The sequence below is a fragment of the Podarcis bocagei genome (assembly GCF_964188305.1).
Source record: "Podarcis bocagei genome assembly, chromosome: 1".
Classification (NCBI taxonomy): domain Eukaryota; kingdom Metazoa; phylum Chordata; class Lepidosauria; order Squamata; family Lacertidae; genus Podarcis; species Podarcis bocagei.
The window spans coordinates 34,520,628-34,545,253 of NC_138125.1; the positions used below are offsets into that span (position 1 = coordinate 34,520,628).

General features: G+C 41.6%; 1 protein-coding gene and 1 long non-coding RNA gene across 10 annotated transcripts in view; one reads left to right on the forward strand and one right to left on the reverse strand.

Moving 5' to 3' along the window:
* Positions 1–24,626, forward strand: part of SLC25A21 (solute carrier family 25 member 21) — a 299,116-nt gene that overhangs the window by 191,240 nt on the left and 83,250 nt on the right. For 4 of the 5 annotated variants that reach the window (XM_081209998.1, XM_081209999.1, XM_081210002.1 and 1 more), the window contains one exon: positions 15,368–15,451. The exons of the other annotated variant lie outside the window; for it this stretch is intronic. In XM_081209998.1, the coding sequence (XP_081066124.1) occupies positions 15,368–15,451 (84 nt within the window). The remainder of the gene's footprint in view (positions 1–15,367; positions 15,452–24,626) is intronic. 5 annotated transcript variants of the gene reach the window in all.
* LOC308596168 overlaps positions 15,548–24,626 on the reverse strand; it is a 435,220-nt gene continuing 426,141 nt past the window's right edge. Inside the window, exons 1-4 of one of the 5 annotated variants that reach the window (XR_014012377.1) lie at positions 21,514–21,587; positions 20,701–20,784; positions 18,573–19,540; positions 15,548–16,041 (exon numbers count right to left, since the gene is read on the reverse strand). This is a non-coding gene — a long non-coding RNA (uncharacterized lncRNA). Of the gene's footprint in view, positions 16,042–18,572; positions 19,541–20,700; positions 20,785–21,431; positions 21,588–24,626 lie in introns of those variants that run through there. The other 4 variants (XR_014012378.1, XR_014012379.1, XR_014012375.1 and 1 more) reach the window with 4 other exon arrangements.

Sequence of the window (24,626 nt, forward strand, 5' to 3'; positions counted from 1 at the left end):
AAGACATTAGCAGGATTACTGTAAAAATGTGCAGTTTCAAAAACATATACAATAAAAGAGAATTAAAAGAATAAGTTTAGACCATTGGGATATGCAGGGAAAGAAGGAAAGAACTTTTAAGGAACTGCAGGAAGGGAGGGGAGTCGAGGTTAAATTGTTAGAATTATTGCTGAATGATTATTGAAATGTTTTCTTTTTTGTTATAAATGGAAATTATATATTTTTTTAAAAAGAGTAATAATATAAATAAATAAAAACCTTTAACAAGTTTTCTAGAAACCGACAGAGTAGCAGGCATTTCCCTGCTTTACTAGTCAGAAAGAAAGGTGCTATAACATAGGGGAAATCAAAACCTCGTAAAACAATTGTGTGGCAGTACCTAGCTCTTTTTTTGTAAAGACCTTTCAGTGAAATTCCACAGGCTGCAGAGCAATTGCACCAGTGTGCAGCCTGGAGCCTTTTATGCATGGTAATTAATAGGTAAAATGGAATTCAGTGTTAGGGCTTGTTTAGTATCCCTGATTTGATATGGTTACTATGAATGAACTTTGTATCTTGAGCTTTGTATCTTGTTCTCTGTTGTGAAAGAATGATGTACAGTGTTTGCAATGTAGATTTGGGCACATGCTAATGATATTGCAGTCTGATAACTTCATTTGACAATTTAATGCAGTGATGACATGATGGCTAGCAGCTAGCCAGTAGTAAAGAAAAACCATGATCTTCCCTGAACCATATGTGGAAAATGTACTCAGGTTCTTCCTCTGGGGCATAAAACATTTGTGATGATGAGAAAAGAGATGTTTTCTGTATGGACAGTGAATGAATTTTAGGGTCCAATAATTATATGTGATGACTGTGATGGGTTCTCATATCCAGGATTAGGAAATAATATTCTGCATCATTTTTATTTATTTACAGTTATATTCTGCCTTTCTTCCATCATGGAACCCAAGGCAGTATATATTTTACGTTCATTCTTTAATAGCTGATATAAATAACAATGATAATTATGTATCCCCTAAATTGGGATCCAAGAAAGTTACTTTACTTACATTTGCCGATGACACTATTGTATTGTCTCAAATTCAGCAAGGGTTAAGAAGACTTTTGAAATCTGTTAATCAATTCATAGTGCAAGAAAAAACTAATTATGAAAAGATAAATGTTTTGGCTTTTGCTGATAGGTTTAAAAACACAAGTGGCAAATTGATGGGCAACCCGTTGAGAAGGTGAAATCCTTTAAATATCTAGGTTTATGTTTTACTTCAACTGGGAATGGGTATAAGCACTTCATGAATACAAATAAATTGACTATTAATACAGTGAACTCTCTATCAAGGTTCTATTGGAATAAATGAGGTAGACAAATTCCTTCAGCCCTAAGAATTTATGAAGCCAAAGTCATCCCACAATTCTGTTATAGCACACAAATATGGAGATCTCTTCAAAAGATGAATCTGGAAATATCCCAGAATAAATATATTTGTGTTATTTTTGAGCTCTCCAAGGCAACTGAGTCTTCTATTCTTCATTTGGAAGCTGGCCTCTGTTCAGTGAGGGCCAGAGTGCATCTCCTTGCCCTTAGGCAAATCTAAAATTTAAAAGGGGGATAGGGCCCATTTTAATACTTTCTGCTTTCAAGGAGATACTGAATCTTAACCATAGAATTCCAGAGTTGGAAGGGATCCTGAGCGCCATCTAGTTAAACCCCCTGCAATCCCTGACAGATAGCAATCCACCCTCTGCTTAAAAACCTCCAAGGAAGGAGATGGTGGTGTCCATTTCACTGTTGAACGGCTCTTACTGTCAGAAAGTTCTTCCTGGTGTTTAGTCAGAATCTCCTTTCTTGTAAGTCGAATCCATTTGTTTGGGGCCTAGCCTCTGGAGCAGGAGAAAAGAAGTTTGCTCCATCTTCCATGTGACTGTGACAGCCCTCAAGATATTTGAATATGGCCATCATATCTTCTCTCAGTCTCATCTTATCCAGGTTAAAAACATACTCAACTCCTAGAATAGAGTGAGTCCGTCCTGAAATCAGGAAATGCTACAAGTTATTGAGAAGTATGGCCATCCATTTAGGACTGTAGCTGTCTCACTGTTATAATCACTTCACATAACATATATGAAGACATCATGGGTGAATTACCTCTTTTAATGGAATAAAAGTGGAAGCTATTTACCCTTATTTTCTTTGTTTGTATGACAGACAGTCAAAGGGTTGGGTAGACCTGAGGCTGAGCCAAAAATTCTACATCCCAGACTTTCAGCTCAACTTTGGGAGCAGGGAGTGAAAAGGGGGAATTAAATTGAGGGCCAGTTGGAGGCCAGACATTATAAGGGAACATTATTCCAGGGCCTAATTCTGCACCATCCACACCACTGGAGTTAGAGTGTGGCAGATCCAAGCTTGTAATAAGACCAAGCCAAATTGACTGAATGCTGAACAATGTTCTCATTTTCTCATTAAAATAAAATGCTTCTATAAAAGCCTTACAGCTTGACTGACATCTTTAATTTGGAGTAAAACTGTGGTAATGTTCACTAAAGTGGATGACTTAGTTCTGAAAAATGCTACTTGCAAATTAGATTATCAACAATATTTATGGCTTGAACTGCACTATGCTGTGAGTCTGTCGGAGAGGCGTTAAACTATTTGTGTGTCATGCACCAGTGAGACAGCTATAATTAGTTATTTTTGTTAACCATTAGTGTAATTACTGTAGCAGATCTCCATGCAACTGTTCCATGGACAAGTTAAACCTGCTCCCAGGCAGGTTTAATTTATGTATCTCTGGCTTTGCCAAGTATTCTAAGTGTCTTTTAATTATTTCAGACACAGTTCTTAGTTCTGTCTTTGGAAAACTCCTGTAGCTTTGACTTACTTTACTATATGTTGTGGAAAACCAGATTAATTCAAAGAGAAAATTATTTCATGATTCCCCTACCATTTTATGACAAATGTCAGGATGTTTGCTTACTCATCAACACTGCTTTGTGAGTGGTCAGTGTATTTATTTTTCATATGTTTACAGGGTAATCCTATGCATGTTTGCTCAGAATTAAGCCACACCATGTTCAATGGGGCTTACTCCCTAGTAAGTATGTTTAAGGTTCCAAGTTTACAAAGCCTAGTTAACATTAACAATGATTTGTCAGCAAAGACAGAAGGGAAAGTTTCTGAGCTCCTTGCAGCCACAAGCAAGGAGATGTGCAAGTCCAAGGTTTGCTGTGGCTTGTTTTAGCTCATTCTTTTCCAGTAAACTGTGGTTTAGCTAAACTGCCAAATGGAAGGCTATTGAGGCCTGCAAGTGCTTCCATCTTATCTGAAGTGGTTTCGTTCAAACACAGATAGAGTATGAGTTACTATAGTTTCTGGATGATGGCCCTTCACTCTGCAGGCCCTTCACCCAGGAGATCATTCAACTATGTCCTAATCCGAATTTTCAGTCTGATACAGAAAGAGTCTGATACAGGAAGAGCTTACCACATACTATCCCTGCACATTTGACTCCATAAGAAGGTAGCTGTGCTGTATGAATGAAAAATTTTTATGAATAACTACATCACTTTTAGTTCTCAAAACATTTCCCATCCTTTAATCTTTTTGTTTTTAAGAGGAGGTGCACTTGCTCATAAATGACATGTTCATTTTAATTTAAATTAATGTTGGGATTGTACTTTTTAATCCAGTTTTATCCAATGGTTAGACAGAAGCAGAATTAAGAATATAATATAGCATATCCAGAGTAATGAAGTGTGGCAGAGGTCAATTAGAGAGTGAAGTTATTGAAAGATCTATGGAAAAGAAGATAATTTCCTGTTTCTGCACTGCTCTACTGTTCTCTGTCTTATGCTTATACTTAAAATATCATTGCAGTATTACAATAGTTAAAATATAAAGCCCCGTATTGGCAAAATTTATACCTCTGGCTTAAAATAATTAGGTATTTGTTTTGAATTCTAATGTCCATATTTTCAACAGTTTATGTGATTTGAAAGATTTACCCTTCAAATAAACTGCAGAATTATACTCTCAATTTACTTATTATCCTTGGTAAGTAATATAAACAACCTGCACGTTCTGTTCCAGATGGTGGAATAACTTATCAGTGTTCATTCGGTAATAACTAAGCCCCTAATGAAATCTAAGCATAAGTAATGACAAATGCAATATGTATAGTAGCAAATATCCAAATTGTGAACAAAAAGCATTAGAGTAAATGCCCTAATTAAATGTGACAGCTTAAAATATAGCCCTGTTATATTTGAATGTAACCATGTGAATCAGTAAGTATGCAGCCTTGGAATATTCATTTTGAAATCGGTTCTGCTTTTAGGAACAGCACTTTGGGGGGTTTCTAGAATGTAGCCCTTTCTAATTCAAAGCCCTTCCTATCTCAGGGTCTGAAGGTAAGAACAAAACCAGAAAACATGTAGATACCAAGTCCCTGTGACATGAACAATTAAATTAAATAAGAATGAAATCATAGAATCATAGAATCATAGAATCATAGAGTTGGAAGAGACCACAAGGGCCATCGAGTCCAACCCCCTGCCAAGCAGGAAACACCATCAGAGCACTCCTGACATATGGTTGTCAAGCCTCTGCTTAAAGACCTCCAAAGTAGGAGACTCCACCACACTCCTTGGCAGCAAATTCCACTGTCGAACAGCTCTTACTGTCAGGAAGTTCTTCCTAATGTTTAGGTGGAATCTTCTTTCTTGTAGTTTGGATCCATTGCTCCGTGTCCGCTTCTCTGGAGCAGCAGAAAACAACCTTTCTCCCTCCTCTATGTGACATCCTTTTATATATTTGAACATGGCTATCATATCACCCCTTAACCTCCTCTTCTCCAGGCTAAACTGCTAATTCGAAGACTGTGGGCAGTCACTGTTCACCGGATTTGGAATATGTGGCTGTTAAATGTAGACCAGCCTATCTCCCTAGGGAGTTCACAGCTGTTATGTTAACTGGTGTGTACGTGCCACCAGATGCCAATGCCAACTTGGCTTTGGGATGCCTGCAGGACCTTATCAGCAGCCAGCAAGACAAGTATCCTGAAGCTGTGCACATCATTGCGGGAGACTTCAACCATGTTGAACTTAAAACAGTGCTCCCAACGCTCTATCAGCATGTGAAATGTCCCACAAGAGGGGACAAGACACTGGATAAAGTTTATTCGAATGTAAATCACGGCTATAGGGCTTTACAGCTGCCACACTTGGGCCAGTCCGACCATATGTCTCTGTTCCTGGTACCAGCATATATCCCAGTCAGGAAACGGGCTCCCACAATATTAAAATCTGTTAAAATCTGGCCTGAAGGTGCTATTCACCAGCTGCAGGACTGTTTTGAGAGAACCAATTGGGATATTTTCGATAGTTCAGACCTGGAGGAGCACACGGCGGCAGTTCTGTGCTATATCAATCACTGCACAGACACTGTCACTGTAAACAAATCCATCCGGTTTTACCCCAATCAGAAACCCTGGATGAATAGAGAGGTCCAGTGCCTGTTGCGGGAAAGGAACAGGGCTTTCAGGTCAGGCGAGGTGCAGCTTTACAGTGTAGCAAGAGCAAACTTGAGGAGGGGTATTCGACGGGCAAAATTGGATTATAGGCTGAGGATTGAGGATAATTTAAGGAGCAACAACACAAGACAGATGTGGCAGGGGATTCAGCATATTACCAACTACAAACCTAACCTTGGTGCTGTCGACGGTGACCCCTTGCTGGCGGAGGAGCTTAACCTCTTCTTTGCTCGCTTCGAGAAGGAGCCACCTGAGACGCCGGTATTACAGCCACCAGCCCATAGGGGCCCCTCATTCACGGTAGAGGAACATGAGGTGAGACAGGTTTTGAGGATGGCGAATCCGAGGAAGGCGGCTGGACCTGATGGCATCACTGGAAAGGTGTTGAAGGGCTGTGCGGATCAGCTGGCGAGGGTCTTTACTAAGATCTTCAATAAGTCCTTACACCAGTCTATTGTCCCACCCTGCCTGAAGTCGTCAACTATTGTCCCTCTGCCTAAAAAATCCACAATCAGTAGTTTGAATGACTATAGACCAGTTGCACTGACTCCAATCATCATGAAGTGTTTTGAGAAACTGGTGCGCCGTCACATTATTTCCTGTCTTCCATCAACTTTTGACAACTACCAGTTTGCATACAGAGCAAATAGATCCACAGAAGACGCCATCAATACCACTCTCCATGCTGCTCTGTCCCATCTGGAGCAGCCGGGGAGTTATGTGAGGCTGCTGTTTGTGGATTTTAGCTCTGCTTTTAACACTATCCTCCCCCATAGACTGGTGTCCAAGCTAGAGGCGATTGGACTCTCCAACTCCACCTGTCTCTGGGTTTTGGATTTTTTGTCAGAACGTTCTCAGAGGGTTAGAGTAGGGTCACACATGTCCACAGCCCTTAGCCTTAACACCGGCTCACCACAGGGTTGTGTGTTGAGTCCCCTGCTCTACACTCTCTATACGTATGACTGTACAGCCATCTATTCCAGCAACAAAATCATCAAGTTTGCTGATGACACTACGGTGGTAGGGCTCATTTCAGGAGGGGATGAGTCCGCCTATCGGGACGAGGTGGAGCGGCTCTGTGTTTGGTGTGGAGAGAACAATCTGGCTCTTAATACGGCTAAGACCAAGGAATTGGTGGTGGATTACAGGGGAAAAAAGGCGGACATTCAGCCCTTGTATATCAACGGGGAACGGGTGGAGAGGGTGGCGGAATTCAGGTTTTTGGGAGTAGCTATCGATCAGGGCATGACTTGGAGCGCACATACCACTGCTCTGGTGAAGAAGGCCCAGCAGAGAATTTATTTCCTCAGACTTTTAAAGAAGAACAATCTGAGTGAGAGACTGCTGGTGTGCTTCTACCGAGGCTCCATAGAGAGCATTCTTACATACTGTATTTGTGCTTGGTTCTCCAGTTGTACAGCTAGGGAGAGGAAGGTGCTCCAGAAGGTCATAACCACAGCCCAAAGGATTATTGGTCATCCTCTCCCATCTTTGGAAGAACTGTACGGTTCCCGTTGTCTTAGGAAAGCAAATAACATCCTGCAGGATTCATCTCACCCGGGACACGGTCTGTTTGCACTACTGCCTTCTGGCAGGAGATATAGAAACATCAAGTCAAAGACAAATAGACTGAAAAACAGTTTCTATCCAAGAGCTGTGGCCTTTTTGAATGCTGTAACTCGATAGTGTGACCTGGGAGTTTGATGGGTGTGGTGTGGGTGTGGCTGGAATGTGGTTTGTTTGGTTGTTGTTGTTGTTTTGCTTTTGATGTTTTAAGGGATGGCATCCAATTTCGTTGCACTTTGTACAATGTTGCACTTGTGTAATGACAATAAAGAATCTATTCTATTCTATTCTATTCTATTCTATTCTAAACATGCCCAGCTCCCTTAGCCGTTCCTCATAAGGCATCGTTTCCAGGCCTTTGACCATTTTGGTTGCCCTCCTCTGGACACGTTCCAGTTTGTCAGTGTCCTTCTTGAACTGTGGTGCCCAGAACTGGACACAGTACTCCAGGTGAGGTCTGACCAGAGCAGAATACAGTGGCACTATTACTTCCCTTGATCTAGATGCTATACTCCTATTGATGCAGCCCAGAATTGCATTGGCTTTTTTAGCTGCCGCGTAAATAATAAAGGATTTTAAGGATATGAGTTATTTTGTGACAGGAACATGTGCTCTGGCTTTCTCTGCCCTATAACAAGTCAGGTCCATCTAGTTCAGTATTGTCTGCACTGAGCGACAGCAGCTTTCCAGGGTTCCAGACAGAGGTCTGTTCCCGTCCTACCTGGAAATGCTGGGGACTCAACCTTTTATGTGAAAGGCAGCAGTGATTTATCTATTTTATTTGGCAAATAAATAAAATTCCATCACTAAGGCTGGGATCCTGAGAATAAAAGAGGGGGGGGCACTCAAACAAGAAAATCAAATATTCTGCTCCTCTTCTCTTTACTTTGCTTGATTCATCTTTAGCACAGTTGCAGAGGGCTAAAGCAGGGCAGTTGCCGTTGTTCCAGCACCCGGTGAAGACGACTTATGTTCTTCCTTTGCATTTTCCTTGCAAGACTTTCATATGTGCTAGAATTGAGGGACGAGGTGGTCTGACAGCGTTAATGAAGAGCATGGGTAGGCAAACTAAGGCCCGGGGGCCGGATCCGGCCCAATCACCTTCTAAATTCGGCCCACGGACTGTCTGGGAATCAGCGTGTTTTTACATGAGTAGAATGTGTCCTTTTATTTAAAATGCATCTCTGGGTTATTTGTGGGGCATAGGAATTCGTTAATATTTTTTTCTTCAAAATATAGTCCAGCCCCCCACAAGGTCTGAGGGAAAGTGGACCGGCCCCTGCTGAAAAGGTTTGCTGGCCCCTGATGAAGAGTATCCTTAAGCTAAAGGTCAAGACAGGATGCGATCACCAAACAGAAGCTTCTGTGCTTCCAGTTCAGGTTTCTTGTTTTTTCCAAGCCAAAACAAGAAGTATAATAAATAGGACTACAACATCTATATCATGGCTATGGCTCCTTAAGGCTTCTCTGTTTGGCCATCAGGACTGTCCCCAGCCACACACACCCTCCCCAGGCCACCCCACTCACCAGCCCTGCTTCATGCCCTCCTGGAATGCTTTTGACTGGCTGGAATGTGTCCTTGAATTCTGGTAAGACCTCTTGCTTGTTTGGATGGACGAGAGAGTAAGTTGTGTGCTGAAACTAGACTACTGTCCACAGTTGTATATTCTTTGCCCCATCCATTTTTGACTCTGACCCACCCCTGGCATGTGGCCCTGGCGGGAAATGTGCCTCTCAGACTGAGAAAGGTTTCCCACCCCTGCTTTATCTGAGCAAAACTTTTAGTTTCAATTTTAATTTCAGGTTACCATTTGTCCTCAGTTAATCAATCACAATATACTCAACTGGCCATTTCTTCATGCTGGTGGGAGTGTGGCTTAATATTCTTCTTCTTCTTCTTCTTCTTCTTCTTCTTCTTCTTCTTCTTCAGTAATCACTCATAGCCGAGTAAGATTGTGTTCCATGAACACGGTTTTAACAGTGAGTCTGTAAGTGACTGTGGAGGCTAGTTCTGAATCCACACGTCCGTCTACAGTGGGGACATAGGTTTTTCCAGGTGGGAGTTGTTCACAGTGAGGGTTTGCCAAGCATGCCTTCCTCTTAGCACATTTCTCCCTTTCGTCCTGAGTTCAAGCGTCTTCAAAGCCCATGAGCACTCTCAGGTCAGTGTTTCCCAGTTGTGGGTGTTTATACTATATATTTTTAGATTTGCCTTGAGAGAGTCTTTAAACCTCTTTTGTTGACCACCAGCATTACAATTTCCATTTTTAAGTGTGGAATAGAGTAGTTGCTTTGGAAGACAATAATCAGGCATCCGCACAACATGACCAGTCCAACAAAGTTGATGTTGAAGAATCAGCACCCTTCTATCCACCAAGCCATTACCTTCCTACATTTATGGTGCCTGGTACTTAAAAGTACTTCAGTCTGATTGGCTATTAATTTGGCAAGGAAGGAAGTCTAACCTCAGTAGACTGCAGATTGTTCATAAAGCATAAAGTTATAAAACATTAATCAGTTTTTATCCTACTGTTATTTTTTATATTCGGGTCGTGCCTAGTCTTTCAACATTGACTCCAGTGAAAACACTTTTTGAACTGGATTATTTCGTTAAATCAGCATTGCACCTTCTGTCTGCCTCCTGCACATCTTCATTTGCCTCTGGTAAAACCAATTCTTGAGTTCACACATGAGCTTTTTTATAACAAGTACTGGCAATCAATTAACTACTTCATTAACAAGTTACGCCTGATTTTATTGAGCCTGGCAACTTCATATCAAAGACCTCTATTCACAGAACTAGATTACAGCTCCTAATTGGCATGTAGTTTAGGGTTGCTATTAAAACTATAAAACTGATTTACTACAAAAAGAACAAATCCTAAATACCTAAGGAGAGGAATGTTCTTCTGTATGCAACTTGCTACTAATAACTCATTTAACAATGTGCAGATCTTGTCTCTTATGAACCATAAAGCATATTTTGCATATTTACTTGTTTCCTTCCTTCATTGAATTAATCCAGATTATTAAATACTTAGGGAAGAAAGGAGCCAATCAAAGTGAAGTACAATTCTTACTGATGCCAATGGGAAAGTTAGATCAAAGGCACTTAAGTGCTTAATGTTTACTTTGCTGTGCTCTTATTAATTATTTTGCTGTGCAGTTATGACTATTAGGACGAGTAGACTCTTGAACTACATTATCTGCAGTAGAATTCTTCATGGAAAGAGCTACTTTTGATGAAGATGTGTGATAACAAAGAAGGATAACATCACTGAGACTACCAGAGAAAGAGCCCTTTCTATATCCTAGCCACAATTACTAGCCTTCCCTGCACAATAAAACTCTTCTTTTAATCTTGCCATCTCTCCTTCTTCTTCATCTCAGTGTAGACTAAACCTAGTCTACAGCAAGATGAGGTAGGTGGTAGAGTCCAGAGGTAGTAGAATATATGTTACCATTTCAGACTTCAGGTGTGGACTCATATTTATGAATGCTTCCTACACTAAAAAGCAAAAAAACAACACATTGTAGCATAAAAGAACAGGATATGCTAGAAAACAGAGAACCCCTGTGTGTTTTTTGGGGGGTGGATAGGCATGGGGGACTCCCTGGTCCTGAATGGGGTAACTGTGCCCCTTAAGGTGCGCAGCCTGGGAGTCATTTTGGATTCACAGCTGTCCATGGAGGCACAGGTCAATTATGTGTCCAGGGCAGCTGTCTACCAGCTCCATCTGGTACGCAGGCTGAGACCCTACCTGCCTGCAAACTGTCTTGCCAGAGTAGTTCATGCTCTGGTTATCTCCCGCTTAGGCTACTGCAATGTGCTCTACATGGGGCTAGCTTTGAAGGTGACCTGGAAACTACAACTAATTCAGAATGTGGCAGTTAGACTGGTGACTGGGAGCGGCCGCAGAGACCATATAACACCGGTCTTGAAAGACCTACACTGGCTCCCAATACGTTTCCGAGCACAATTCAAAGTGTTGGTGCTGACCTTTAAAGCCCTAAACAGCCTTGGCCCTGTTTACCTGAATGAGCATCCCCACCCCCATCGTTCAGTCTGGACCCTGAATCAGCTCTGAGGGCCTTCTGGCAGTTCCTTCAGGAACCAGGCAGAGGGTCTTCTAGGTAGTGGCGTCCACCCTGTGGAAACCCTTCCATCAGATGTCAATTATCTCACTTTTAGAAGGCATCTGAAGGCAGCCCTGTACAGGGAAGATTTTAATGTTTGATGTTTTATCGTGTTTTTAATATTCTGTTGGGAGCTGCCCAAAGTGACAGGGTATAAATAATAAATTACTACTGCTACTACTATACACGCAAGAAGATTTTAGCAAATGGAAACGTTAAAAAATGGCATCTCCCACCTGCAGTGTGAAATCACAGACTCATAGAGCTGGAAGCAACCATGAGGGTCATCTAATCCTTCATCCTGCAATGCAGGAACCTTTTTGCCCAACATGAGGCTGAACCCCATGACCCTGAGATTAAGACTCTCATGCTCTATCAACTAAGCTATCCATTTAATTGTTTGTGTGTTGACAAGGCTCCTGAGGGATATTTGAGAGCAACTACAATCCTTTTCAGACATTTGGTTTCCATGGATACTATGTGTGGTGGGATGGCAGCAAGCTCCACTCGTTCTAGGCACATTTATCCAAAAGTCTGTCGAGGCTCCAAAAGAGTGCATGCGTGTAGGGCCCTTCTATAACATTCAAAATGGCGTGCCTGGAGTATTTTTGCTCTATCCTATGCACATAAGATACAAGCTCCATCCTGGCCTATGTGCATTCATTTAAAAATTTGCAGAAGGCCCTCCTCACACGCATGTGGTTTGTCATCTACAGACATTCAAGAAGGCACAGGGCTTGGGTTAAAGCTTGTTGTGCCCCTAATACTGAACAGCACATGAATACAGTGGTACCTCAGGTTACATATGCTTCAGGTTACATATGCTTCAGCTTACAGACTCCGCTAACCCAGAAATAGTACTTCAGGTTAAGAACTTTGCTTCAGGATGAGAACAGAAATCGTGCGGTGGCAGCAGTGGGAGGCCCCATTAGCTAAAGTGGTGCTTCAGGTTAAGAACAGTTTCAGGTTAAGAACAGACCTCCGGAATGAATTAAGTACGTAACCAGAGGTACCACTGTACTGAACACCTGTAAATAGTTTGTGTTGACAGCCAAAGTCAACCTCTTTTCACACATCTGTGCTGGGCATCTCAACCAAGTTATCTAGATTTCTGCCTTTTTTTTTGTCCTGCAACTTCTTTTGGATAAATTTTAAAGAATGTTTGCATCACCCGGAAATTTAAGCAGTGAACTGCTCGCCTGCTTTCTTTTATAAGATAATTAAGCTTTCAAAAAAGCTTCATCTATACACAATTCAATGTGCATTCCTTTTAATGATGTAAGCTATCATTAAACTGACAAATTAATACATACATATTTTAATACTACATGGTAGAGATTCCCACCAGGTGCGCTTTTCTGTCACCCAATTTAAAAATGCACCAATTATTTGGCCTTCTGTTATTTATTGAACTTTATCTAATGCCACTGGAAGATTTGAGACTTAACCTTCCCAAGGGCTCTTTGAAACAAGAAAAGTTATGCACCGGGTCTTACTGGAGTGTAAAGCTGTTGAAGAGTGCTTGCTGCTCTGCCAACTTGGCAACAGTTGTTTTTTTTGGGCTAATAAAAGAAGTTACCCCAGACAACCATTTCGAATGTGCCAGAACTACTTTTATTGGGACTATAGAAAGCCCCAACATAAGTGCACTCAAAAGAGGTGTGGACTTCCTTTCATAATTGCCCAATGTATTTTCATTACATCATCAGGAAATTTCTCTCTCGGAGCTTGGAAAATGGTCACATTAAAAAAAACTACTTTGGAAACAGTAGACACCATCCAGCCCAAATTATGTACCTTTAAGGCCCATTACTTTCAGTAGGGCTCCTGTTCTATACATATTTACCTTGAAGTAAGTCCCATTAAGGGACGCGGGTGGCGCTGTGGGTAAAAGCCTCAGCGCCTAGGGCTTGCCGATCGAAAGGTCAGCGGTTCGAATCCCCGCGCCGGGGTGCGCTCCCGTTGTTCGGTCCCAGCGCCTGCCCACCTAGCAGTTCAAAAGTACCCCTAAGTGCAAGTAGATAAATAGGGACCGCTTACTAGCGGGAAGGTAAACGGCGTTCCGTGTGCGGCTCTGGCTCGCCAGAGCAGCGATGTCACACTGGCCACGTGACCCGGAAGTGTCTGCGGACAGCGCTGGCTCCCGGCCTCTAGAGTGAGATGAGCGCACAACCCTAGAGTCGGACACGACTGGCCCGTACAGGCAGGGGTACCTTTACCTTTACCTTAAGTCCCATTGAGTTCTGTGGGGCTTTCTTCTGAGTAGACTTGCAGAGGTTTGCACTGCAAATCTCACCTGTTGAAATGTACTGTATGGTACCGTACTTTTAATTACCTAATGTTTCCTCATTCGTGGCCATTAATTTTTTCTTTGAAAAAAACTACCTATGACTAAAGAATAAATTAAACACTATTAAAAATCAATTTTCATCACAGATGTTGAGAAAGAGTTCCTTAAAATGTTCCAGTCTTTTGCAAATTCCTAAAGGAATTGTTATGTTATCTTCTCACACTCTGGAAGCGTCAAGTAAAATACAGCAGCACTGCTTGCAGACCTTTCCCTAACACAGAAGAGAACAAGATAGTCTCTGTGTGCAGATTGGTGTGTACTTTAGATTATGCTATGGAGATAAATGTAATCTACACATGGGTAGAAATAATGGAGATCAATGAACCTTAATGTGGTAGAATTGAAAGATAATAGGTTGCTGAAGCAAATCCCATGTTCATTGAGTTGAGTAGCAGCTTAAACTTGGGAAAACTCATCAAGCTGTATATTTCCTGCCTCACGCACTACCAGCAGCCTGACAGTTATATGGAGTGAGTACAGTGGTGCCTTCAGCGTAGGACTTGGGGGCAGAAGCCCAGGGCGCCACTCAGCAGAAAGCACAGGAGGGATCCCAAATGCAACAGGGCTGGCTTTCCAAATGTTGAAGGAAGTAAAGTACACATCACCATGGGGAGTGTAGGGGGCCTGTTTCAGTTCAAGGGTCTCATAGAGCAACCTTCTGTGGTCCACATTCCATTGATTAGTGGGGCCAGAGGCAAAATTGGGCAGAGCAAGGAACATAAATTTAACATTTGTAGAGTAGGCTAATTTCTAAGGTTAAAGGTAAAGGACCCCTGGACAGTTAAGTCAAGACAAATGCTACTATGGGATTGCGGTGCTCATCTTGCTTCAGGCTGAGGGAGCCAGCGTTTGTCCATAGACAGCTTTCTGGGTCATGTGGCCAGCATGACTAAACCACTTCTGGCGCAACGGAACACCGTGATGGAAACCAGAGTGCACAGAAACGCCGTTTACCTTCCCGCCGGAGCAGTACCTATTTGTCTACTTGCACTGGTGTGCTTTCAAACTGCTATGTTGGCAGAAAGTGGGACAGAGCAATGGGAGCTCACCCCGTTGTGTGGATTCGAACCGCCAACCTTCTGATCAGCAAGCCCAAGAGGCTCAATGGTTTAGACCACAGTGCCACCCGCTCCCCATAGGCTAATTTCTAAACACACACACACCACTCTCGGTCCTCCATCCAGACAAGTGAGAGGCATTACCAGAGTTGATTAGACTCTCATTAGGGCATTATGCCAAAGGCTTCATGGAAAAGGTGGGTCTTTTAAAGCAATTTGAAGAAAGCATATAGATGTTCTGTGAGGCATTTTCAAGTGTTATACGACAGCAAAGAATGAAGAGCAGAATCATCTGAGGGAGCAGAAGACCTTTAGATGGCTGAGAGTAGTGGAGTTGGAAGAGTGACAGACACAGAGATTTATCAGTTTATCAACAGATAACACTAGGAAAGATATGGGGTGCTACAAGATTATGGGGGGCTTTGAAGGTAAGGACAATCGGTTTGTGTTGGATCCAAGACTGGACAGGAAGCCCATATGGGGATTTAAAGAGGGATATCATGTGATCAGAGTGACAAGAAACATTTATGGTTTCACAGTTCATTCTGCATAATGGGAATAATGGTTATTTCAGAAAACTCTGCCAGTTTAAAAGCTGGTGTAAATAAAAAATAGTTACATATGAGAATGTTGAAGAAGAGTTTGGGTGGAATCTTTGAAGTCAAATTTGTCTTTTTAAACCCTTCTATTGCTTTTGTCCTATCATGGACTACTTTTTATAGGTTCCAAATTCAAAGAGGAAACACTGATCCAACCAGATACAAGAGCCTGGGAGACAGCTTTAGGACCATATTCCGGACAGAAGGGTAAGGACAAACACAATTGTTTTATTTATGATCTACTTGAAAAAAGTTTTTAAAACAATAACTTATTTTAATATCATTGTTTCGTTTCATGCAATATTTGTAACCTTTGAAAGGAAACTCAGAGTAACGGATAATATCAAAATTATGATCAAGATAAACAAAATATACATCTAAACAATAAATAACAAGTTTATGGTGGCATCCGTCCCTCTCGCAAGACAATGGAAGAGTACACCTTTGAAGGTAAAGTCAAACCATTGGAGGGTTACAGCGTCAGCTGTGGCTGTGGAGACCAAGAAGGGAGATGAATGTGTCAGGTTTTGCTGCACATGATATTTCTTCTTTCTGCACTTCTCCCAGTAGTCATTCCTCCTCTGATCACTGTTGTGGATATATGACCTGTCTCCAGGCATTGTGGTCGTCTGCAAGGGATTTCCACACAGCGGGGTTAATGTTGCCAGCCTTCATGTCATGTTTGCAGACAATTTTGTAATGCAGAGTTGGTCTGCCTACAGGCCTAGTGCTTGAAGCCAACTCTCCACTGAACTTGGGGATCCTGCCATCTTCCATTCAGTGCTGTGACAAACAAACTACAAAATACATAAAACAATATTTTCAGAACATCATCTTCCTTAGAGGCAGCTTTTGGGGGAGGAAATGGGCTTAAGAGTGTTTGGGGATCTGGGAAGGTCAGGTGCCCTGACTTGACCAAGCTGAAGTGTTTTCTTCTAAGGCAAAACCACCAATGGCTAGAATCTCTTGTCAATGTGGGGTGATCTGTGAATTTGCAGCATGCTGGAAAAACAATACTAGGCCCTTTTGTGTCAATTAGTGTTTTTCTTCACCAGCTGAGTATGTAACTCCTGGAATGTCAAATTTAGCATGTGTCTAAGTTTTTATGTGACTGGGGTTGAAGTGTTTAGAATATTTCCTAAGTAACCACGAAACTGATCTTATTTCATTAACTGTTATTGAATGGCAAGTTTTATGCAGTACAGGTGCATGAGGTAAAGCTGACACAATGGGAAAGCTCGTGTATGGTAGGTAGGAAACATAAAAACCTTTTTTTTTTTGAGTTTTAGTGCAAGAAAGATAATGATAAATTTTTGTTTCATTTACTTTACATAGAAGACATGTTTTCCTTAATTCATTAATATTAGGTCTGCTTAAAAATAAAAAATAACCTGTCCCTTAAAAAAAGTTCCCTAACATTTAGACTTAGTTCTGAGCCATTTTCCTTCATGTCCAGGAGCAATAGTGACTGCTTCCAGGCGATTAGCAGCACATCCTTTGGACTATCAAAACATTATTTCCTGAAACTGGAAAAAGCACCATGCCACCTCTGGAAGGATCAGTTTCACAATGGAACCAATGATCTAGGATGCTGGTGAACTCTCCTTCACTGTGGGTGTTTAAGTAGCCATTTATTGAGAATACTGTAGCTTAGACTTTCACGCATTGCAATTCCCTCTCCTCCCCTTTCATGCCCTCAAGTAAAAGAAGGAAAGCTTCTTCTTTCAATTTTAAATGAGCCATGTGGCATCCAACCTCAGTGAACAGTGGTTACTTCAAACAGTGGCATGTGAGAACAACTGGGGATTCAACAAACCACAGTTCCCAAGTTTCTGATATGATGGGCAACACTGGTCCATTTAAAGGTGGAAAGCTTTCCATTTCCACCTTGCTTGCATGTGAATGGAAGAGAGTATGGGGTGCGCAGAATTCTGCTTCTTGTTCTGGGTTATTGCACTGGAAAACTAGAGTTTCCTGTTTCATCTGAACCTGCTTGTAGTGTTTATAGGCTTAACAAGAAAGTGTGCTTTTGTGAGGGGTTGGTATTACAGTTGTCTAACCAGCTCCTAAAGAAATAAGTAGTTTGTCACACTGAGACCTAATTTATATGGGATATGGACCACAGGAAAAGTACTTACCTGTGTAAATGTTCCATGCATGTCCTGTAACATATGAATGCACTTTCTATTTGTGTTATTTTTACACAAGTAGCATTTGTATATCACTGGCATGCCCACATAGGTCAGTGAGAAGCAACTGCTTTGCAAACAGATGATCTCAGGTTCGATCCCCATCACCTGTAAGTAGGGCTAGAAGTGTTTCATGTCTGGAACCCTTGAGAGACACTTCCAGGCAGGGTAGACAGTACTGAGTTAGATGGACCAATGGTGTGACTTGGTATAAGAAAGCTTCCTTTGTTTGTTAATGCTGGCATGTTAATGTAATAATAATAATAATAATAATAATAATAATAATAATAATAATACCCCGCCCATCTGGCTGGGTTTCCCCAGCCACGCTGAGCGGCTCCCCACAGAATATTAAAAACACGATAGAACATCAAACATTCAAAACTTCTCTAAACAGGGTTGCCTTCAGATGTCTTATAAAAATCAGATAGTTGTTTATTTCCTTGACATCTGGTGGGAGGGCATTCCACAGGGCTAGTGCCACTACTGAGAAGGCCCTCTGCCTGGTTCCCTGTAACTTCACTTCTCGCAGTGAGGGAACCGCCAGAAGGCCCTCGGCGCTGGACCTCAGTGTCCAGGCTGAACGATGGGGGTGGAGATGCTCCTTCAGGTATACTGCACCGAGGCCGTTTTGGGCTTTAAAGGTCAACACCAACACTTTGAATTGTGCTCGGAAACGTACTGGGAGCCAATGTAGGTCTTTCAGGAGCGGTGTTATATGGTCTCGGCGGCCACTCCCAGTCATATATAGGTTCATATCGGCATTTGGACCTGACATTATTGTGATGAACACTTGCACAGGTACAGTAGGCCACGTCACACATCAATCAGGGCCTGAGTGTACACCACATTGCCACCTTGTTTCAGAGATATTTATAAGATTGTTTCATAACCTCTATCATTTTCAAACATACCTCCAGGGCATGAAATATTCCTCTTACCACCATGATTTGTTGGCTTGAAAAATGACTTCGGGCAAGCTATTTTTCCACATTGGTAATAACAGGCAGTCTCTTAAAACAATATAAAAATAACTTGCTAAATCTTAGTATGGACTAAGAGGACAATAACCTTTTGAAAAGCATCTGCTCCTAGACTTTTCTCTGTCAACACCAAAGATTAGTGAATGTAACACTTACTCTTTTAACGCAGCAGACATCGGCTTTTTCTGGTGAGCACTTTCTTACTCATTGCAGGTCCTTTGGTGAGCTTAGCCGCTGCCAAACAATAAGTGAAAACTTTTGTACTGGTGTTAGGCTGTGAGAGCTGATTAGGAATCTGAGACTCAGCCACAGGCAGATCGTAGTGTTGACAAGAAGAAAGCATGAAGAATTTTGTTTTCTTTTTCAAATCTTGGTGCTCTCAGTCGAGGGAAATAGGGCAGCTCTTGTGTGCTTTCTTTCAAATGCTTGCTAAAGAAGGTTACTTCAAGAGACATTGTGAGCTGTAATATAAGCGCTGCTTTTTGAACAATTCAAGTTAAGGCTACACCTTTCTAGTTGCAAGCTGTGTTCTCCTCATGAGGCTGTTTATTTTCGTTAATACCGCCACCATAAAATCCAACATGAAATATGAATTGAGTCAGTTATGAGGCTGTGAGGAGAAGGATGGCTTCAACATGTGGAATTTCTGCTATAGGGAAACCTGTTTGGAAACCTTATTGGGAGCATTTAGGAAATTGGTTTAAACCTTCTTCTTTAGGGAACTTGTGATGACAATTTAAATAAGCCTCAGATTATTTTATGTTTGGCTGCCATATTTGCTTATCTTTTATATATTTTATAACAGCATTTGCTTTAAACAACTGAGGCACATGAGAGGATTTTTGTCTCAAAAATCTCACCATAAGCTACAGCAGTCAAAGAGACATAGGACAGTAAAGTTCCACTATGAACCACATTTGGAGGCTCATAGTTAATGGAGTTGACTGCTAGACTCTGTCATAGTCTTTTCTTCTTCCAGAGTTTGGATTATGAAGTTTCTAGGGTAGAATTTGGTAAGGCAAACTCTGAGTTTCCATGGCTTCCTTCTCCCAAGGCTTGAAAACATCACTGACTTGGTTCCTAGAACTGTTGGTTTGTGTTCGGTGGTACTCTATAATACCTTGCTTTAATAAATTAAAACAATGTTTTTACTCTCACATCTATTTAGCATAGGTTTTTAAAAGAGGGAATAATTGTGTGGGCTTGCCTTTGACTACGTTAATCAGGTATAAAAATGTTAATAGAGCATTAAGTCTATAGCAGTCAGTGTAAAATCCTGATCTTTGCCTTTTTTCAGTTTCAGTTGCGAAACGTAACATTGGCTCACTTCAAAACAGAACTTCCTCTTGAAATGTTGACAGTTATTTGAACAATTAAATAAGATAGGCCAAGAAATAAACAGAACACAGATTAGGGGCAGCATCATTCGAAGTACACGGAAGTTTCTTAATCACTAAATGGACAAAGAATAAATTTTATGATATGAAACAAACTCTTATTCTGTGGTTTAGCTTTTTTCCCTAAAGGAGTCTGTGGAGTCTAGATGTTGTTTGAATCCAGTTCCCATCAGCCCCAAGTAGTCAGGAATGATGGGGGTTGTAGTCCAACAACACCTGGAGGACCACAGATTTCCCACCCCTGTTCTAAAGACTGTTTCAGCTTCCCAGGAAAAGATTTGGGTCAACATCTTAAGTTACTTTTTCACTAATGTACAAGGATGCTTAGAAACATGTATATTTGCAGCAATTGCTTCTTTTACTTCTTTCCTTGATGTTTATTTGTTAATTTATATACTCTGTTGTTCTAAACTGCATGCCATGTAAGAGGGATTGTGTTATTTTTTTAAATTTTAAAATGTAGCCAAAACCCCCCTCTAAAAATAAAGAGTTTGTTTTAAAGTACTTCCAATCCTTTCCCATGTGACCTTTGTGCATGTTTTAAAGGTGGAAAGTAGTCTTTTCTACACAGGTGTGCACTTCAAAACTGACTTATTATGCATATGATATTTTATTTGGCTATCTGTGCCCAAGTACAAAATGTAAAGTAAAAGCAACTCTAAGCCAGTTAAGAGAAAGATCAACATTTTTGTTTCTTAGAAAAATGCAATTAGGCCAGGAAACTCTGACCACTACAAAGAACGAGAACTCTCATGACCAGTCTCTACAGGACTTTCCTTCCCCAACCCCACTGGCAGATAGGTTTCCTTTGACATTAGCCCCTTTTAGCCAGACTTTACTGCATGTGGATGCTAATTAACCAGACACTTAAAATGCAAAAACATTACCCAGTTTTTCCAGGTGGTTTGACGGAGGCACAAAAAGGTCATGGATGTGGCGTGCACCAGCTATATTAACCAGGCATGCACCTGCTTTGCAGGAGAAAAGAAAGTCAAGTGAAGCAGCAGTTGTTAAAAATAAAAGCATTTTGGTTGAAGAAACATTCACAAGTTGTGTTGAAATAGCGTAAAAGGAACCATTAAACACAGGGTTTGTCTCTTTCAGAGGTTCCTAATTAATGGGATCATAGAACTGAAAATTACCCAGGAGGGTAACAGAGCTCAGAAGCCCAGCAGAGAAGGTTCATAGTTGTGCTACCTTCAACCACAGGCAGATCAATTAAACACCCTCTGTTGGAATATCTGAATTTGCGGTGCATATAGCAAGGTTTAAGGGACACGGGTGGCGCTGTGGGTTAAACCACAGAGCCCAGGACTTGCTGATCAGAAGGTCGGTGGTTCGAATCCCCGCGACGGGGTAAGCTCCGGTCCCTGCTCCTACCCACCTAGCAGTTCAAAAGGACGTCAAAGTGCAAGTAGATAAATAGGTACCGCTCCAGCGGGAAGGTAAACGGCGTTTCCCTGCGCTGCTCTGGTTCACCAGAAGCGGCTTAGTCATGCTGGCCACGTGACCCGGAAGCTGAACGCCAGCTCCCTCAGCCAATAAAGTGAGATGAGTGCCGCAACCCCAGAGTCGGTCACGACTGGACCTAATGGTCAGGGGTCCCTTTACCTTTTACCTTATAGCAAGGTTTGGATACCCATTCCTTGTGTTCGGATAAGTGAATTTTTGCCTAGCGAGCATTTGTAAAGTAGACCTACAAAGAAGGAAGCTTCCTCAGGGTGCAATTCCTGCCAAGCAACTGGTTCAGAAGGATCATCAGTGCATGCAGGTATGTCAAGATGTGGCCACAGGAAATGATCCCCAATCCCTTGGTCTGGCCATATGAGCAGATGGTGCAGGAATTAATATTCTTGCTTTCCTGGATTTTATATTTGAGGTCTATGATTGCTTTGGAGAAGGAAGCCATCTTAATGGCTCAGAATAACTTATTATGGAGTTAAGCATGAAGATAGCCCTTTCCTGAAGAGAGTGGAAACAACCATTAATCATTTACATATGTTCATTATGCACATTTGTTTTTAAACCATATTGGACAGGAAAGGATTAAAGAAAGACACTAACAACCACAAGATTGGACTAGAAGTTTAAGTCCCTTTCTATAAAATCAGCCATAAGATTATATGGTCAAGCTCTTCTTGGCAGTACTTAGTTAACAGATAAAAACCAATATCAGGGGATATATATATAGGATTTGGAAGGGCCAGCTGGGGTCCCTATGCTCTGCGCTGATATTATTATTATTATTATTATTATTATTATTATTATTATTATTATTATTATTATTATTATTATTATTATTTGTAAATAACCATTAAGCCATATGTTATCTTGGCCTGATTTTGTTACCCTGTTGTGGCAATTGTAGAAATCGCCAGCTACAGTAATCAAGCAAACTTAATAGGCTATGGCTCTGAGCTGCAGGGTTTTCTTTTTGTGTAGCAAATGGTCTTTCTGCCATGTTCATAATTGAAAGGTATGTTGAAATATGTGGTCATCAAGCCTTGATCAGATGCCAGGAACATGCAGCTGCAGTTTTTTCTCCTCCTCTAGCTGATAAATACCATGTTGACAGTACTTCCCATCTGACCTGTCTCATAAAAATGAAGCCGTGTGCATAAATAAAATATAAACTATCATTATTTGCAGCCCTTTGAGATTTCAGAACTCATTTGGCTTTTTTCCTCCCCCCCCTTTCATGGTTTTTTTTTAAAGAAAAAGACTAGATTTATTTTATGCTTTTTTGATTTCCACATCACCATATTTCAAAGGCTCTATTTCTAGTGAGCCTGTGGCATTTTGAAATCATAGAATCACAGAATTGTGAAGTTGGAAGGGACCCTGAGGGTCATCTAGTCCAACCCTCTGCAATGCAGAAATCTTTTTCCCAATGTGGGGTTCAAACCCATGACACGGAGATTAAGAGGCTCGTGCTCTACTGACTGAGCTATATTTTCTAGGACAACACTCCTTGTCTCCTTCCCATCCCAGGCTCTCCTCTGCTGTGGCCAAAAATATCATTAGGATATAGCACATCACATTTGGTCAAATGCAGCATGTGTTCCTAGAGCTAACAAAATATTCTACGGAGGGGAGGGGGGAGTTCTGTGGCATGCGCCTTCTCTCTTGCTCTCTTAATGTTAATCATTTCATTTGCCTAATTTCATTAACTTTTGTTTCCAAAATAATTGTAAATGCTGCCAGATTTTTTAAATTAGCAATCGTTTTCCTTCCTTTAGCCAAGAAACAGCGAAAAACCTATTCGCAGAGTAATTGAAGCCCACAGATCTTTAGAGGAAATACTATTATTTTCACAATTTCTTTGGAGGGGGGAGGGAGAACCACCTGTGTCGGTTCAGAAACTGAAGGTTAATAAGCGGGATTAAGAAATTTGGGGGCGCATATCTGACCCATAAGTCATGTTTTACCATGCCAACAGTCTCATGCACAGCTGGACGATTCAAGCAGAGCATACACATGCATGCACACAGAACCTCCTGCAGTAACACCCACCACATTCTTTCCTGGATGAGAAAACACTACAACGTGCACGTTTGGGGATGTATCCTTAAACTTATCTCCAAAGACAAGGGAGCAGCACGTTGCTGAGAAAAATGTAAATTTGAGTGCATGCACATTCATTTATGCTGACAACATACTGTGTGTGTTTTTTGTCTTTGGTATCTCTGCGCTGGAATCAAAAAGGTATCCTAATCAGCTCTGAGATTTTTCTAGGCATTGTCACTTTTAAAATTTTCTGAAACAAGGTTACATCTGGCATCAGCATTTTTCTTCTAGGAGAGTATGTTAGATTTCGCACGGCTGGAAAGAGAGAGAGAAAACACATATTTTCTGATGGTCAGGACAGGCAGTTGGAACCATCCATGGGACAGTCAATACTCTGGAGCAGCAATTGTTGGTGGAGCCCAGCTAGGGCTTCTCTCACCTTGGATCTCCCATGATCTATTCACACAAAAATCCCATTCCTACCTACTGGAAGAAGCAGGACTCTTGTTTTGTTCAGCATCTATTGAGAGAGGGGACAAAGGGTTTGGAGGGAAGAGTGGAATGGTAGAAGCAATGGCTACCCCACCTTTCAGCAAAGGTCCGTATAAAGTTATGGTATTCCCAGTAGTGATGTATGGAAGTGAGAGCTGGACCATAAAGAAGGTTGATCGCCGAAGAATTGATGCTTTTGAATTATGGTGCTGGAGAAGACTCTTGAGAGTCCCATGGACTGCAAGAAGATCAAACCTATCCATTCTGAAGGAAATCAGCCCTGAGTGCTCACTGGAAGGACAGATCCTGAAGCCGACACTCCAATACTTTGGCCACCTCATGAGAAGAGAAGACTCCCTGGAAAAGACCCTGATTTTGGGAAAGATGGAGGGCACAAGGAGAAGCGGATGACAGAGGTCGAGATGGTTGGACAGTGTTCTCGAAGCTACCAGCATGAGTTTGACCAAACTGCAGGAGGCAGTGGAAGACAGGAGTGCCTGGCGTGCTCTGGTCCATGGGGTCACGAAGAGTCAGACTCGACTAAACGACTAAACAACAACAACAAAGGGTGTATCGATGCTCTACAGAAGTGCTTCTGGATGATCTGTTTATTGAGTATTCAACCTGATCTGTTTGCAGGGAGATCAGATAGTTTAATTAGCATTCATCCTGGTATGATTGTGAAGAGGTTAGATGATGTTGCATCAAAGCAAGTGCTATCTCACACTTTCCAGTGCATTTTCACAACGCTTGCCATATCATGAAGAGTCCATTTCTGGGGAGGGAAGTGGATTTGTTGTTGAAGACCTCCCAA